At 49.0% G+C, this 13863-nt stretch overlaps 1 protein-coding gene across 1 annotated transcript; it reads left to right on the forward strand.

The window, feature by feature from the left end:
* The first annotated feature begins 816 nt into the window (after positions 1 to 816).
* Positions 817 to 11358, forward strand: nr1d2b (nuclear receptor subfamily 1, group D, member 2b). Its single transcript, XM_064349031.1, is given in 10 exon segments — positions 817 to 1324; positions 3520 to 3768; positions 3901 to 3989; positions 4450 to 4594; positions 5032 to 5730; positions 5733 to 5779; positions 6135 to 6143; positions 6191 to 6376; positions 6501 to 6706; positions 7231 to 11358. Coding segments are annotated over 10 exon segments (1851 nt in total). The 5' UTR covers positions 817 to 1305; the 3' UTR covers positions 7433 to 11358.
* Positions 11359 to 13863: the final 2505 nt, after the last annotated feature.

A 13863-nucleotide genomic window follows, 5' to 3' on the forward strand; every position in this document is an offset into this window, starting at 1 on the left:
CCATCAGGGGGAATCAAGGAATTTGGGGCCCCATGAAAAGATCTCACATTGGGCTCCACCACCCCAGAAAATCCTATATTCAAATATTTTTTTAAGGGTGCCTGTCAGTCAGGGCCCTTGGAATAGCTGCTGACACCGCTATAACACACACACACACACACACACACACACACACACATACACACACACCTATTCTTGGGCCAATTCAGGTAAAACAGGTAGGCTAACAGAGGGGAAAGAATGCAAGCCAGCGTTTAATTCCCATTGCAAATCTTGCTATACTGCGGTGGTGACCCAGCGCTGTTCCTGGAGATCTACTGTCCTGCAGGTTTTCACTCACACACCTTAACAAAGTGCACCTCATTCCACAGCTAGGGCAGGACTGCCCAACCCTTGTTCCTGCAGATCTACCGTCCTGTAGGTTTGCACTGCAACCATAACACAACACACCTCGTTCAACAGCTAGAGGTCTTGTTGGGCTGCTAATTAGTAGAATCGGGTGTCCCAAATTAGGGTTGAAATGAAAGCCTACAGGCTGGTAGATCCAGGAAGAGGGTTTGTTTCCACTGCTCTACTGTAATATTGTTCACAGCCGGTGATCCTCTTCCTTGCTGAACTGTGAGTTTTGAGCAAACTACCAGCGCCCTTAGTTTCTCCCAAAAGTGGGGACCCCACTTTTTAGGGGGTGGTTTGGGGGAGTGCCCAACGACACGCCCCTAAATGCTCGTCCGAACTCGCGAAACTGTGTCACTGGGTTACATTGGCTCGCGCTGCGGCTCTGAGGGGGCGGAGCTAACGAAGTGGGTCGTGACTGCCAAACCCACTGGTCGGTGCAGTCAGTAGCGTATCCAGTGCTGAGTACAGTGAGTTCTTACAACTGCCCGTCTCTTACTTAACCACCCAGTTTAATTACAGAAAAGTCATTCTTCGTTCGAGGGAGGGAGAGACAAGAACGACAGGCGACTTGGCACAGATAGTAAATAAATAGAACGGTCAAACGACAAGAATCTAGAGTTAACTTAAAGGTACTTGGTGAATTCGTTTAGCCAACTACCAAGATATCGCTTTACGTTTCTGTTGCTGTAGACAGAAGCAAATCTGGATTTATCCATTCATTCGGAAGGCTACCGCTCGCCTCCAGCTCTTGCTGTTAGATGCCTGGTTTCTAATAGCTAGCTGTTGCCGGGGGCAGATAGCCTACGCTGTGCACTGTCGGACGGCGACTTTTCAAAAAAGTTGCTAAGAACGAAAATAAAACGGCTTCGATTTTAAGGTCGATAAAAGAGTCTGCTGAAGACGGGGAGCATGGAGTCGACAAAAGCAGGTGAGAATCCCGTCACGTTAACTTGCTTTTATGTGGGCAATTGTCAGCTCCGATTTGCACATTTGCTGAGAAAACAATTGATAATGAATGTTTTCGATGCGTGAGTTAGTTTGCTGCCAGATGGGCATCTAGGTTGCTCCAGTAAGAATGAATCGGGGGGCTAACGTTAGGTTGCTACTTTCATTTTGAATGTTAACCGACAAATATAAAAACTCTCGAAATGTTTCCTCTTTACCATTTGACAGGCATATATGTCGTATAACAATGCTTCACAAAATGTTGACTGTTTTACCCAGCCAGTTTGAACCTCCAAAATATCTAGGTTAGGAGGTCCACTGTGTTGTTATTACGGCAGTAGCTGCCTGGAACGGCAATGCAGTTCCAGGGCTCACATGGAGCGGTCATCGTAGCCATGTGCACCTGTGTTTACGCTCCCCGTGCGTCCTCTCTGATTGGTCGACGGGGCTGTGACGCAGCCATTGCATAATTCTGTGCGGCGTGCTGGTGCGGCGATTAGCTGCGGATACACGTGAGGACGGCGCAGGCTGTGCGCGCAGTGACCCACTTTCCGCAGCCCCTGGCGCGCAAGAAACATGTCGGGTCCACGTGGGGGCGTGTTTTAGGAGCATCACCGATCGTCCTGTCCATCCGCGATTCTCCGTGCGTTTTAAGAAGTGTGTCGTATTATTATTGCACAGCCTACTGGTTACGTAGTATGTGGACCAGTCTGCCTTTGAAAGTTCTGCGAAATATTCAGAAATAATTTAAAGCCTGCTCCATTGTCGTGCTTCAAACAGATCCATCGACTGTAATATCTGAACGTCAGTAAAAAACGCCAGTTTTATTCGAAAGAGGGTTATATCGCTAGAAGACTGTTATTAAAAAAGGGAGAGCTTCTGAAGTAATCATAGATGCTCGTTAAATTAAGGAGAACCGCCGGTCTTGCTTACTTTCTCCGTCTCTGTAGGTCGCCAGTGGTTGATACTACGGGTGGGTTTCGCCAAAGACACATGTCCGAGTCACGTGTGCAGACCCATGTCACCCTATACCTGTTGAATTTAGCGTGCATTTTAATTGTCCTTGCATATTGTAACCGCATTGGTTATATACTTCACCATTTACGCGTAAAGTAATAGAGCCGTGGATTTATGTTATTTCTATTTTTGCTTGCGTGCAACTCCCCAGTAAACTATTAATGAATGAAATTTTGCTTTCAAGTGCACACTGCGACTTGGCCAGTCGCTCCTCTCTCTTCTTCCAAAACAGTGCTCTTTTAATTTTCTCTAGCTGTATTTATTACGGTAAGGCTGTCCTTATCTGTGCATAGGAGTTACACTAATTATATTTTCCCCCTCACACAAAGGAAGACAATAGCACTTTCAAGCTGTTTAAATATTTTTATTCTTGAGCACCCAGCTCAAGATTAAAAAGTCAGCCTGGTAATTTTTTTATTTACGTACTTGGTGAAATTTAACTATTTAAAGTACCCTTTCTGTCTCGAGGGCAGTGTACGTTCAAGACCGCCTACATACGTTTAAAGCCGGCATTATGTAACGGTGTTATCTAACCACGGAGAACGGCAATCCAGGTCAGGCTGGGAGGGAAGAGGGGGGGGGCAACATTAGCTTGTCTGGTCCACTTTCCCTGGCTAAGCAAAACGCAGTGCCTTATGGGTAAGTACTATAATTACAAACTTACTCTTTGCACTAATTTAGGCGTTGTTTCCAGGTTTTAGAAAATTGAGCACAGCTCGGCCTGTTAGCCGTTAGCCCTGGTCTTTGCCGTGGTATCCTTAACCCACGTCCACTATCGCAAGATCTGTCCAAACACCGTATGCAGTGGTATATGTTTTTTTTAATGCACATTTTACGTTACAGGCATTTAGCAGACACTCTTTTCCGGAGCGACTTACACGTTTTTTTTGCACAGCATTTACATTGCATCCTTTTATACAGCTGCATATATACTGAATATGTACTTTTAATTTAATAAGGTGCAAAAGTCACACTGTGCTTGATGTGTTTGCACAGTTAACCAGAGTAATTCATTCTAGGGAGAGCCAAATGGTGACAGTCTAGTGAAAAATTGTGCAGTTTAGATATATGGGTTATTGTATTCTTCCCTTGTCCCTTCATGTACGGTGATCTCTGGATTAAACTGACATTCATGTTCGTTTGTCGCCACCTTTCTGCCAGGAGGTGTAATAGCATACATAAGCTCCTCAAGCTCCGCCTCCAGCCCGGAGTCCTGCCACAGCGACAGCTCCAACGGCAGCTACCAGTCCTCCTCACCGACCCATAGCTCCTCCTCTTCCTCCTCCTCCTCCTCCTCGGGCAGTGGGCGGGGCCCGACGGCCGACTCCGCCCACCCGCACGCCCAACCCCGGACCCCTGCCGCAGCCAAGGCCGGGCGCTCCGCCTCGTCCGCCAAGGGCGGCATTACGAGTGAGTGACAGGAGAGGCGACCGATCGGGTCGGGGGCCCAGGGCCCGTTTCGCCGCGGGAATTTTACACTGTGTTTGTTTCGCGGCGCGCGTCGTCCCGTGTGTGTGACTCGCTGCGTTTGTCACGTTGCAGAGATCAGCGGCCTGGTGTTGCTGTGCAAGGTGTGCGGCGACGTGGCCTCGGGGTTCCACTACGGCGTCCACGCCTGCGAGGGCTGCAAGGTGAGCCAAAACCTCCATTTAAACAATGAAACAAACAAACAAAGAAACGAGGCCCTCTGCTGGCCATTCGTGAGCATGACCGCCAGCCGGGAGAACTAAGCCTGCAGCCCAGCAGCAATGCCGGTTTCTTCTGTTTCAGTGCATCGAAGCCCCTGCATGTACGCTCCAAATCATTCCCCCCAGGGAAACACGGGTTCTCTCAAAACGTAGTTCCGCCATCTCTTTTGTGAGCGTTTTGTTTTATGTTTTAATGCAGCCAGACGGCGTTAGGCCACTTCCTGCTGCCCTCACGTTTCTCACAGGAGTCACCTCAAATATTCCAGGAAAACGTCTGCCGCTCCTACGGGACGCAGTCGCGAGAGATTTTAGGAGCTTCCCGAGGAGCTGAAAATACACGCGTGACCTCCGAGTCCAGCTGTGCGACCCAGACTTTGACCCCTGACCTTTGACCCCCGGGCAGGGATTCTTCCGGAGGAGCATCCAGCAGAACATCCAGTACAAGAAGTGCCTTAAGAGCGAGAACTGCCCCATCGTCAGGGTCAACCGCAACCGCTGCCAGCAGTGCCGCTTCAAGAAGTGTCTGCTGGTGGGCATGTCCCGGGACGGTAAGCCCCGCCCCCGCCCCTCTGCGTGGCCCCGCCCCCAATACACCCCCTTTCACCTACATGTCATCTTTACATCCACATCCCAATTTACCTGCCCATCCCCTTTACCTGCATGTCCCCTCTGCATGCCCCGCCCCCTTCACCTGCCCCTCCCCATTTACCTGCCCCTCCCCTTTACCTGCACATCTCCTCTGCATGCCCCATCCCCTTTACCTCACCCCTTTACCTGTACCTACACCTGTACTTACCTTTCCCTACATATGCATTCACCAGTGCCTACATCTGTACTTTCCCTGCAGCTGAGCTGTCTGTAATGTCTCTCTTCCTCCCTCTCTCTCCCTGCAGCTGAGCTGTCTGTAACGTCTCTCTTCCTCCCTCTCTCTCCCTGCAGCTGAGCTGTTTGTAATGTCTCTCTTCCTCCCTCTCTCTCCCTGCAGCGGTGCGTTTCGGGCGCATACCCAAGCGGGAGAAGCAGCGGATGCTCCTGGAGATGCAGAGCGCCATGAACGACATGATGAACAACAGCCAGCTGCACGCCAACCAGGCCCCGCCCCTCGGAGACCAGGCCCCGCCCCTCGCCGACCTGGCCCCGCCCCTCGCCCACCTGACCCCGCCCCTCGGTGGCCAGTCCCCGGTGTCCGTCTCAGACCCCGCCCCTGGCGGCTCCAGCCCTGCCCGCTCCCGCTGCCTGCCCGCCCCCTCGCCTGGGCGTGGCCAGCAGGAGCCCCGCCCCGACCCAGAGCCCCCGGTCGCCATGGACACCTCCTCGAGCTCCGCCTCCTCCTCCAGCGGGTCGGAGAGCGGGGAGGAGGAGGTCGTCGGCACGGTGACCAGGGCTCACCAGGAGACCTTCATGTACAACCAGGAGCAGGAGGAGAGCTCGGCCCCCAGTGCCCCGCCCCCTCAGGGGCGTGGCCATGGAGAGTCAGGAGGCGTGGCCCAGGAGAACCGGGAGGGCTGGAACCAGCGGAACAACATCGCCAGCATGGCGCTGGGGCCCCGCCCACTCCCGCCCGCCATGGGCCACTACCGCGAAGACCCCGCCCACAGCTACTGCCCCGCCCGGCTGGCCGACAGCGCCCCCTCTGGCCACTGCCCCGCCTACGCGCACAGCTTTCACAGAGCCCACGGTCTCCACCACAACATGCCGCCAGCTCGCGGCCTCTCTGGAGCGGAGGCACAGATGCACTGTGAGGTGTGTGGGTTGAGAAAGTGTGGTGAGTGCTAGGTGTTGTGTGAGAAGTGTGTGAGTGTGTGTGTGTGTGGGGGGTGTGAGTGTGTGTGTGTGAGTTAAGTGTGTGTGAGTGTATGTGTGAGTGTGTGTGTGTGAGTTAAGTGTGTGTGAGTGTGTGTGTGTGTGTGGGGTGTGAGAAAGTGTGTGTGAGTGCGTAGGGTGTGTGTGTGAGTTAAGTGTGTGTGAGTGTGTGTGTGTGTGTGGGGTGTGAGTGTGTGTGTGTGAGTTAAGTGTGTGTGTATGTGTGTAGTGTAGTGTAGTGTAGAGTGTGGGTGTATATTTAGATGTGAATGTTCTGTAATATAGATGCACTCTGTCTGTATAAACTGAGTCCTTCAGTGTTTCCCCCCCTCTGCCTGCAGGTGTGCCCCATGAACGTCTCCCCGCACGTGGACCCCCACATGTCTGGCCGGGACGTGTGGGAGGAGTTCTCGCTCAGCTTCACCCCGGCGGTGCGCGAGGTGGTGGAGTTCGCCAAACGCGTCCCGGGGTTCCGGGACCTGTCGCAGGCCGACCAGGTCAGCCTGCTGAAGGCGGGGACGTTCGAGGTACGGTCCAAAAAACGCCGCTCGGCTGAACCTCTGTCTCTTACACCCTATCCCGTCTTATGCCCCGCCCCAAAATGTATGCCCCGCCCCCTGCTCTAACGCCCCGCCCCTTTCCTCTGCGCAGGTGCTGGTGGTGCGCTTCGCCTCGCTGTTCGACGCGCAGGACCGCACGGTCACCTTCCTGAGCGGTAAGAAGTACGGCGTGGAGGCCCTGCGCTCCATGGGCGCCGGACACCTGCTCACCTCCATGCTGGACTTCACCCAGAAGCTGACGGCCCTGGGCCTGAGCGAGGAGGAGATGAGCCTCTTCACCGCCGTCCGTCTGCTGAGCAGTCTCATCAGCCTTCGTTACGCAGCCCATTCACTGTCCTGCGTCTTTCACGCAGCCATCTGTCTCACGCCACTTCCTGTCGTCACGCAGACCACTTCCTGTCCTCACACAGCCCACTTCCTGTTCTGCATTCCCTGCAGTCCACTTCCTTTTCCATACGCTCGCATGCCCACTTCCTGTTCACAGATACCATCTGTCCAGAAGTCCACTTCCTGTTCCATCACTGCCGACCCACTTCCTCGTTCCAGATAGGGTGCTGCATATCGTCACTCTGATATAGCCTGTATAAAGTCTACTTCCTGTTCCCAATAGTAAAAACAACTTCCTGTTCCCTGACAGTCCACTTCCTGTTCCCAGATAGGCTGCTTCCTGTCCATATCTTGTCCACAAACAAGATACAGATTATTCGTTGCCTGTCTACATACAAGACTCTTCACAGATAGACCACTTCCTGTTCCCAGATAGTCCACTTCCTGTTCCCAGGCAGCACACTTCCTGTCCTCAGTCTGTGCGTTCCTCGCCCCGCAGATCGTTCCGGGATAGAGAACGTGAACTCTGTGGAGGCCCTGCAGGAGACGCTGATCCGGGCCCTGCGGAGCCTGATCATGAAGAACCACCCCAACGAGGCGGCCATCTTCACCAAGCTGCTCCTCAAACTGCCCGACCTCCGCTCCCTCAACAACATGCACTCCGAGCAGCTGCTGGCCTTCAAGGTGCACCCCTGACTCCGCCCGCCAGGGCTCCTCCACCAATGGGAGGTGGGGGACACTTCCCGCGGACCACGCCCACTGCCCTCGTAAACACTCAGTGGACTCCTTGCTCCTGGTCGTGGTGTTCTACGCTCGGATCAGAAGGTTCTGCGTCTTGTTAGTGATCAGGAGGATGGATTAGTGGACAGACAGAAAAAGCTAACATAAAATGTGTTTTTGTGTTTAAAGGAAGGCAGTTAAATCATTGTACTGTATTTAAAAAAAAAACTAGAAAAAAAAGCCCTTTTTGTAAGAGGCCTGTAAATTGTGGTTATGCACACACACACACGCATGTGAGTACGCACAAACCCTTAAAAAACCCACGTGAAATGCGTGTGCGTGTGTGAGCTTGCGCTGAACGGCCTGTGTATATAGCTTTTTGTTGTTTTGTTTCTTGAAAAGCAACTTTTTTTTTTACAGTGTAAAACGCGTACAGTTGTGTCGTTGCATAGTGAGTGCAATGTGTGACTCTGTTTGTGTCTTTATTTTAAATTTTTTTTTTTTTTTTGTTGTTTATTTCCTGTTGGGGTCCGAGTTTTAAGAGCTGTCACTGACACCGTCACATTTTATAGGGGGGCGGAGCTTAAGTAAACAGCATTGGGTTTGAGGTCCCATTTTGAAATCAAAGGACGTATGGGTTTCCTGTTCAGTTTGAGTTCTGGGGGGGGGGGGGGGGAATTCGGGCTTTGATATGCTAAGCCCGCCCCCAGCCCCCCTCCCCCGTCCCTCGTCCCTCCCCCAATATGAATTCCCTGCCAGAAACAGGAACAGGATGTGGCTGTCACAGCTTAGCGCAAGGTGGCTCCTCCTCCTTCCTGTCTGAGGTACCTGCACAGGTGAGACGTACCCAGGGATGTAAATATGGGGTGGATTCTGGGAAGGTGAAAGAAAAAAAAGACTCTTATTTTACATTTTAACTGATGGTCCGTTTGTATATCTGTGTTAGAGACGTTATCGTGGTCAGTGATTTTTGTAAATGTTTTCGTTGTTCTTTCATTTTAATTTTTTTTTCTTGGAAGAAGTAATGACAAAGTATTTTAGTATTTCAGTTTTTTTTTGTTTTTAAACTGAGGGTACAGAGTTGTTTGAACCGAACTCAAGACTGCCACCTGCTGGGACTGTACAAAAACTACAAGCGAGTGCATTTCCCCCTCGAGGCTGCCTCTACTGCGGCTACCGCGCGCTACTTCCTGTCTGAGCTACCGGGACTGAAGAAAATGTGCGACACGCGAAACACACGCGTGCCACACGCGGACCACGCGCAGCGGACTCCCAGCGGTTCTTCTCAGACGGACTGGGGGGGGGGGTCGAGGTTCGCAATGGGAGGTGGGATGAAAGTACATTTAAGATGTACTGGGTTTTTTTTTTTTGTGACACTCAATTTCCATAGACAGAGCTTGTCACTGCTGCCTGGTTATGGTCATGATATTGTGAATTTTATTTTTTAAAGTCCTGGTAGAATTTTAGTTCTGATCATGTGCAAAATGAGAGAAATGTGATGTGTGCTGTACTGTGTCTAAGGCACTCAGAACACTTAAACAGAAACAGCCATGTCGACCAGGCACCTCCAACCTACCATGTGTAAACTACATATAATCCATAATCCCCCTCGATCGTTCTGTCATAGTTGTACTATTTTTATCTGAACAGATTGTAGTTTCATAAGTCGACTGACATGATTGTATTGTGTTCTCGGCATGATTGTAAAGTCACACATTCAGAGCTTGCGAGAGGGGCGTGGCCGAGGTGACAGGGCATTGTGGGATTGTGGGGTGCCTGGCACATGTCTTTTGATCTGGAGGGAGGGAGGGAGGGAGGGAGGGGGGGGGGGGGGTGTCTATAACCCCCGAGTTTTGGAGCATCCATTTCACGCACCCTGTCTGAATTCCAGTTTACCTGCAACTCACTGCTTACTGGGCGTGTTAACACAACTAACACAAGCTACACAACAAAGCTGTTCGGTTTTGTGATTATTATAATGCTCTTGGCGGAAAAGCGTTGTGTTGCATGCAACATGCTCACAGCCTGCCTGTTAACGCGTAACAAATCTTATGTACTGTATTTATGAATTATGAAAAATGTACTCCCACACTTTTGCTTGAAGGTGTGGGAAGCTGGTCCAATGCATTTTATGACGTGGTCCAGACAACGAGCATTTTAATCGCACCCGAATCCCGTTCCCGAGCCGGTCGCGAATGAAGCGCGACCGCGTTGTTACCAGAAGCAGTGAACAAGGTGACGCGGAGGACAGAGGGTGTGTGGACGTGGTATGGACGTCCTTCAGAACAGCTGTTTCAATCTCCGTTGTGAATCCTGCAGTGCTGTTTTGTGGTCTGTCCTCGTTTTCTCCTGTAAACGCATCGTGACATAAGTTAGACTTATATAAATTTCTCTCTCTCTATATATAAACGGCATATAAATATATAAATATATAAAATACAAATATACCAATATGAATAAACGTGTATATATGAAGAACTTTGTACGAGGATGTAATTTTCTTCACAAAGTGTTTAAGAAGTGTCAAAAACTGCGGTGAGTACAAACATCAATGTTTGTAATTCTTTTCTGAAGATCTAGATTTGTACATTTGGTATTAGCCTGCTGACATTCTTGACTTTATGAGGGTAACGCCTACTTGAACGTCGATGTTTACATCTGCTTCTTAAAAAAATACACCACGTTTTATGACGTTCTGACGATCAATATTTAACAGCTACATTCAGACAGCATCTATCGTAAGTCTTCACGGTTGATGTTAGCGCTCGCTTGCGTAACACTCTTTGATGAGATGGCGATTTAAAACAGACAGTTTTAGCAAAGTACCTCTGTTTAAAATCACATTTCTCGGGAACGAGTTCCAAACCCAAGCACAAACCGCAATAGCGCCCTCTACCGGATAGGAGCGGCGCTTCGACCGCAAAATTCACAGTTTCAGGTCAATTTGGTCTTGTTTGGTTACAAAAAGAGATCGTTTTGACCTGCTATCGGTGATTCTCGAGTGCTTCGTAATTACATTTGACCCAAACTGGTATGCAGAGTAACTCCACTGATTCATGAATGCGTGAAGACGATTAACTGAACAAATAGGCTTCGTATCGTAGTTAGCCTTAGGCAAAGCAACATTTCCACAAAGAATATACGAGCCAATACAAACTACCTGGAGTAGTTTAGGCTACACCAGCGTGGGGCCAATTCTGGAGCAGGTTTTGGTTTTAGCCCAGCCCAACGACACCTGATGAACCTAATTAACTAAATATGGTCTTCAATCAAGACCTTGGTAAGCAGAATGCGGTGCTTTTGTGCTGGACTAACCAAAAAACTTGCACCCACACCGACCCTTTTTGGATAAGACAGGACACCCCTGGCCCGCGCACAACGTAGCTTTCGCTTGATGAGGTCCAAGCCCGATTAAACCGCGTATGGTACCACGGTGAGTGACACCCCCTTCCAATATCTTATAACTACGGGCCGATAGGCCTAGCTTTCATTTTCTAGCAATATATTACTTGAAGGAGTGTAACGGCAATTCTCGTAAATGTTGTGGAATATTGCCGAGCTATCGCGTATTTCTGCATGGCGATAAACTGTTTCGAAGGCCCGCTTTTGCCAGGGAAACAAAGCATTACTATATTTATCCTAACTTCCAAGCCTCGCCATCAAATGCAAAATATACGTGAAGCGGAAGTGAGGGTAATAGAGTATCGATCCAGTTGAAGTTAGAATCTACGGAATAAAATGCTCATGCATGTTCAGACCAACAAATGTTTCGGTCGTGTGTATTGCATGTAACATGCTGATGTCTGTATGTACAGTAGGCCTACTGTTTTATGCAAATGTGTGTCAAATTGATGCCAGCCTCATGCTATTAAACAATCGGCGAAGACGCTAATTTCACAGAAGTCTAAACCTGAAAGCCTGACATTTTTTCAGTTGTGGATGAATGAATTGTTGCAGAAGAGAAAAGAAACATTCCCGGCATATCATTGCGATATTCATGAAATAATTGAAAGAGTATGGGGTATAAGTTATGCAACAGCTAATGAGTAGCCTACGGACTGATTAAAATGCAAAGTTATTTTTAAACTGCAGAAACAAAATCTAAATTGAATGTTAGAATTGTTAAGATCATTTTTTTAAAAAATCTACTCAAGTGTATTTTTTAAAGGGTAAAAATAGAATGCTAGCATCGCAACAGCGTCACTTTATCGGATTAATCTGGTTTCACTCTACCAACAGAACAATTAATTTTTTTTTCTTTTTTTTTTTTGCGTTCGTGCCAAGTCCAGTCAAGTAGGCCGATTCGCGAGCTAAGCACGTCTCGAAATAAACTCTGGCTCGCCCCAGGAGGAGCTGGCAGGCGGAACCGTTCAGGATGGTGTGCCAGTCGCCTTGCGGTCTCCATGGAAACGCCCGTCCTCGGCACTCGCTGACGGCGTCCTCGGTGCCGATTGCAAGATACCTGATTCACGAACGGGGACGTCTGTTCCCTACTGTGCGCGTGACTCAGGCATCGACCAGCGAGGTCACGGCGGACATATTATGTATCAGTGGACGTTGCTCATATCTTCGATGGGTAAGAAAAGAGTATGCCATTTTGAGTATAGCCTAATGCTTTGAAAATTTGCTTTGTTAATATAAATTCAACTAGGACTAAAATGGCCGTGTAAAGTCAGTCACTAATACACCTTGTCACATTGTCAGATAATCTCTCCTGTAAACGGTTCCATTTATAAGATCCTGTATTAAAGTACTAAATAGGGGACATCCTGTACGTGAAACGGTTAACACGTTCATCTGATATCATTGTATCCTCGATTGACCCGGTTTCACGTCACTGGCGTCATCTTCAAAATCCCAACTCTTCGCACGGTCGGTTACCAGCAGAGGGCAGTATTCGCCCACAAGTTAGACCTAAACGCCAACGAATAAACGGAGCTTCTTGTTGCTAACCAGCAAACACCACAGACCCCACGGGCACATATAAACAGAATACGGAAAAATTTAACGAGCCAGAATCTCGTTTTTACTTGTCTGAGGAAAAGTACTCGGGGAAAGGGAGGTTGTTTTTTTCCACGTGAACACGTGATGGAGGTCCAGCTCCGGGTTGGCTGTAGGGCTGCTGGTGTTTGGCGTCGTTCAGAAGTTTTGACACCCCTGGCCTACACCGCCAGAACCTCTGCCTGTGGCGAAACGCAAAACTAAGCTCTCTACCGAGGTTTACTTCCCTTAAATACGTGTTCGGAGTATTGAGCTGTCCAAGCCCAGAGAAACTGCACACAGCGAAATACGCATGCACACGAAGACCTGGAGGAGAAAAACGGCTTGCTTTCCCTGGCGCGGTGCTAGTGCTGCATTAATGAATCAGACAGGGCTGCAGGTTCAAATCCCAGGTGAGTGTAGCTGTTCTAGTTGTGAGCCTAGCTGTGCCTCTCCAGAACTGGTGATTGAGCCTAAAACATTGAGCTTTAAAACACACTGAACACACTGCTTTCCTGAACTTTAATCACACACACACACACCCACCCACACCCTTGCCATGAATTAGGGGTTCAAGTGAGTCAACACAGAAGTGATTCAGAGTTTCTGAGAATTCAGAATTGTGATCACAGATTGTGTCATGGTTTTATCTTATATTATCAGACAAAGTGGGGCGGCAGTGTAGTATAATGGATAAGGAGCTGGTCCTGTGAGGTCACAGGTTCGATTCACCGGTGGGACACTGCCGTTGTACCCTTGAGCAAGGTACTTAACCTGCATTGCTTCAGTATATATTCAGCTGTATAAACGGATGCAATATGAATGTTGTGGAAGTCACTCTGGATAAGAGCGTCTGCTAAATGCCTGTAATGTAATGTAACAAGTTGTCTATGCCAATATTAATGGCTCCATGATGTTCAGCAGAATTTTTTAAAGACGGCACACAACAGGAAGAGAACAGGTGCTCACCTGGTACCAGATATTTAGAGCCAGCAAGCTCTTTATTCATTTGGGAGTATTTTAATCATGTGGAGAGGCTTTTTAAATAATGACCCCCCCCCCCCCCGCCTGTCCCACCACATTAAGAGCCTTCATTTGCTATAAAGCACAGGCGTGTGTATTTGTCTGTGTCTCTGACCTTATTACACTCAGAGTAGTGCACATTCCACAAACACACACACACACACACAAACACACGCACGCACGCACATTCCCCCCACATTCATGCAAGCACACACGCAGACATGCATGCATACATACACACACACACACACACACATGCACATAGATACACACACACAGCAACATTACTTACTGTTAAAATCAGAAGGTACAGCAGTTTCAATTTTTAAGAATACCGTTTATAACGGAACAAAGTCAATAAATAAAATAAATTTTTTTTTAAAAAGACGCTATGCTGCAGGAAG

This window comes from Anguilla rostrata, chromosome 8, assembly GCF_018555375.3.
Source record: "Anguilla rostrata isolate EN2019 chromosome 8, ASM1855537v3, whole genome shotgun sequence".
NCBI classification, from domain to species: Eukaryota; Metazoa; Chordata; class Actinopteri; order Anguilliformes; family Anguillidae; genus Anguilla; species Anguilla rostrata.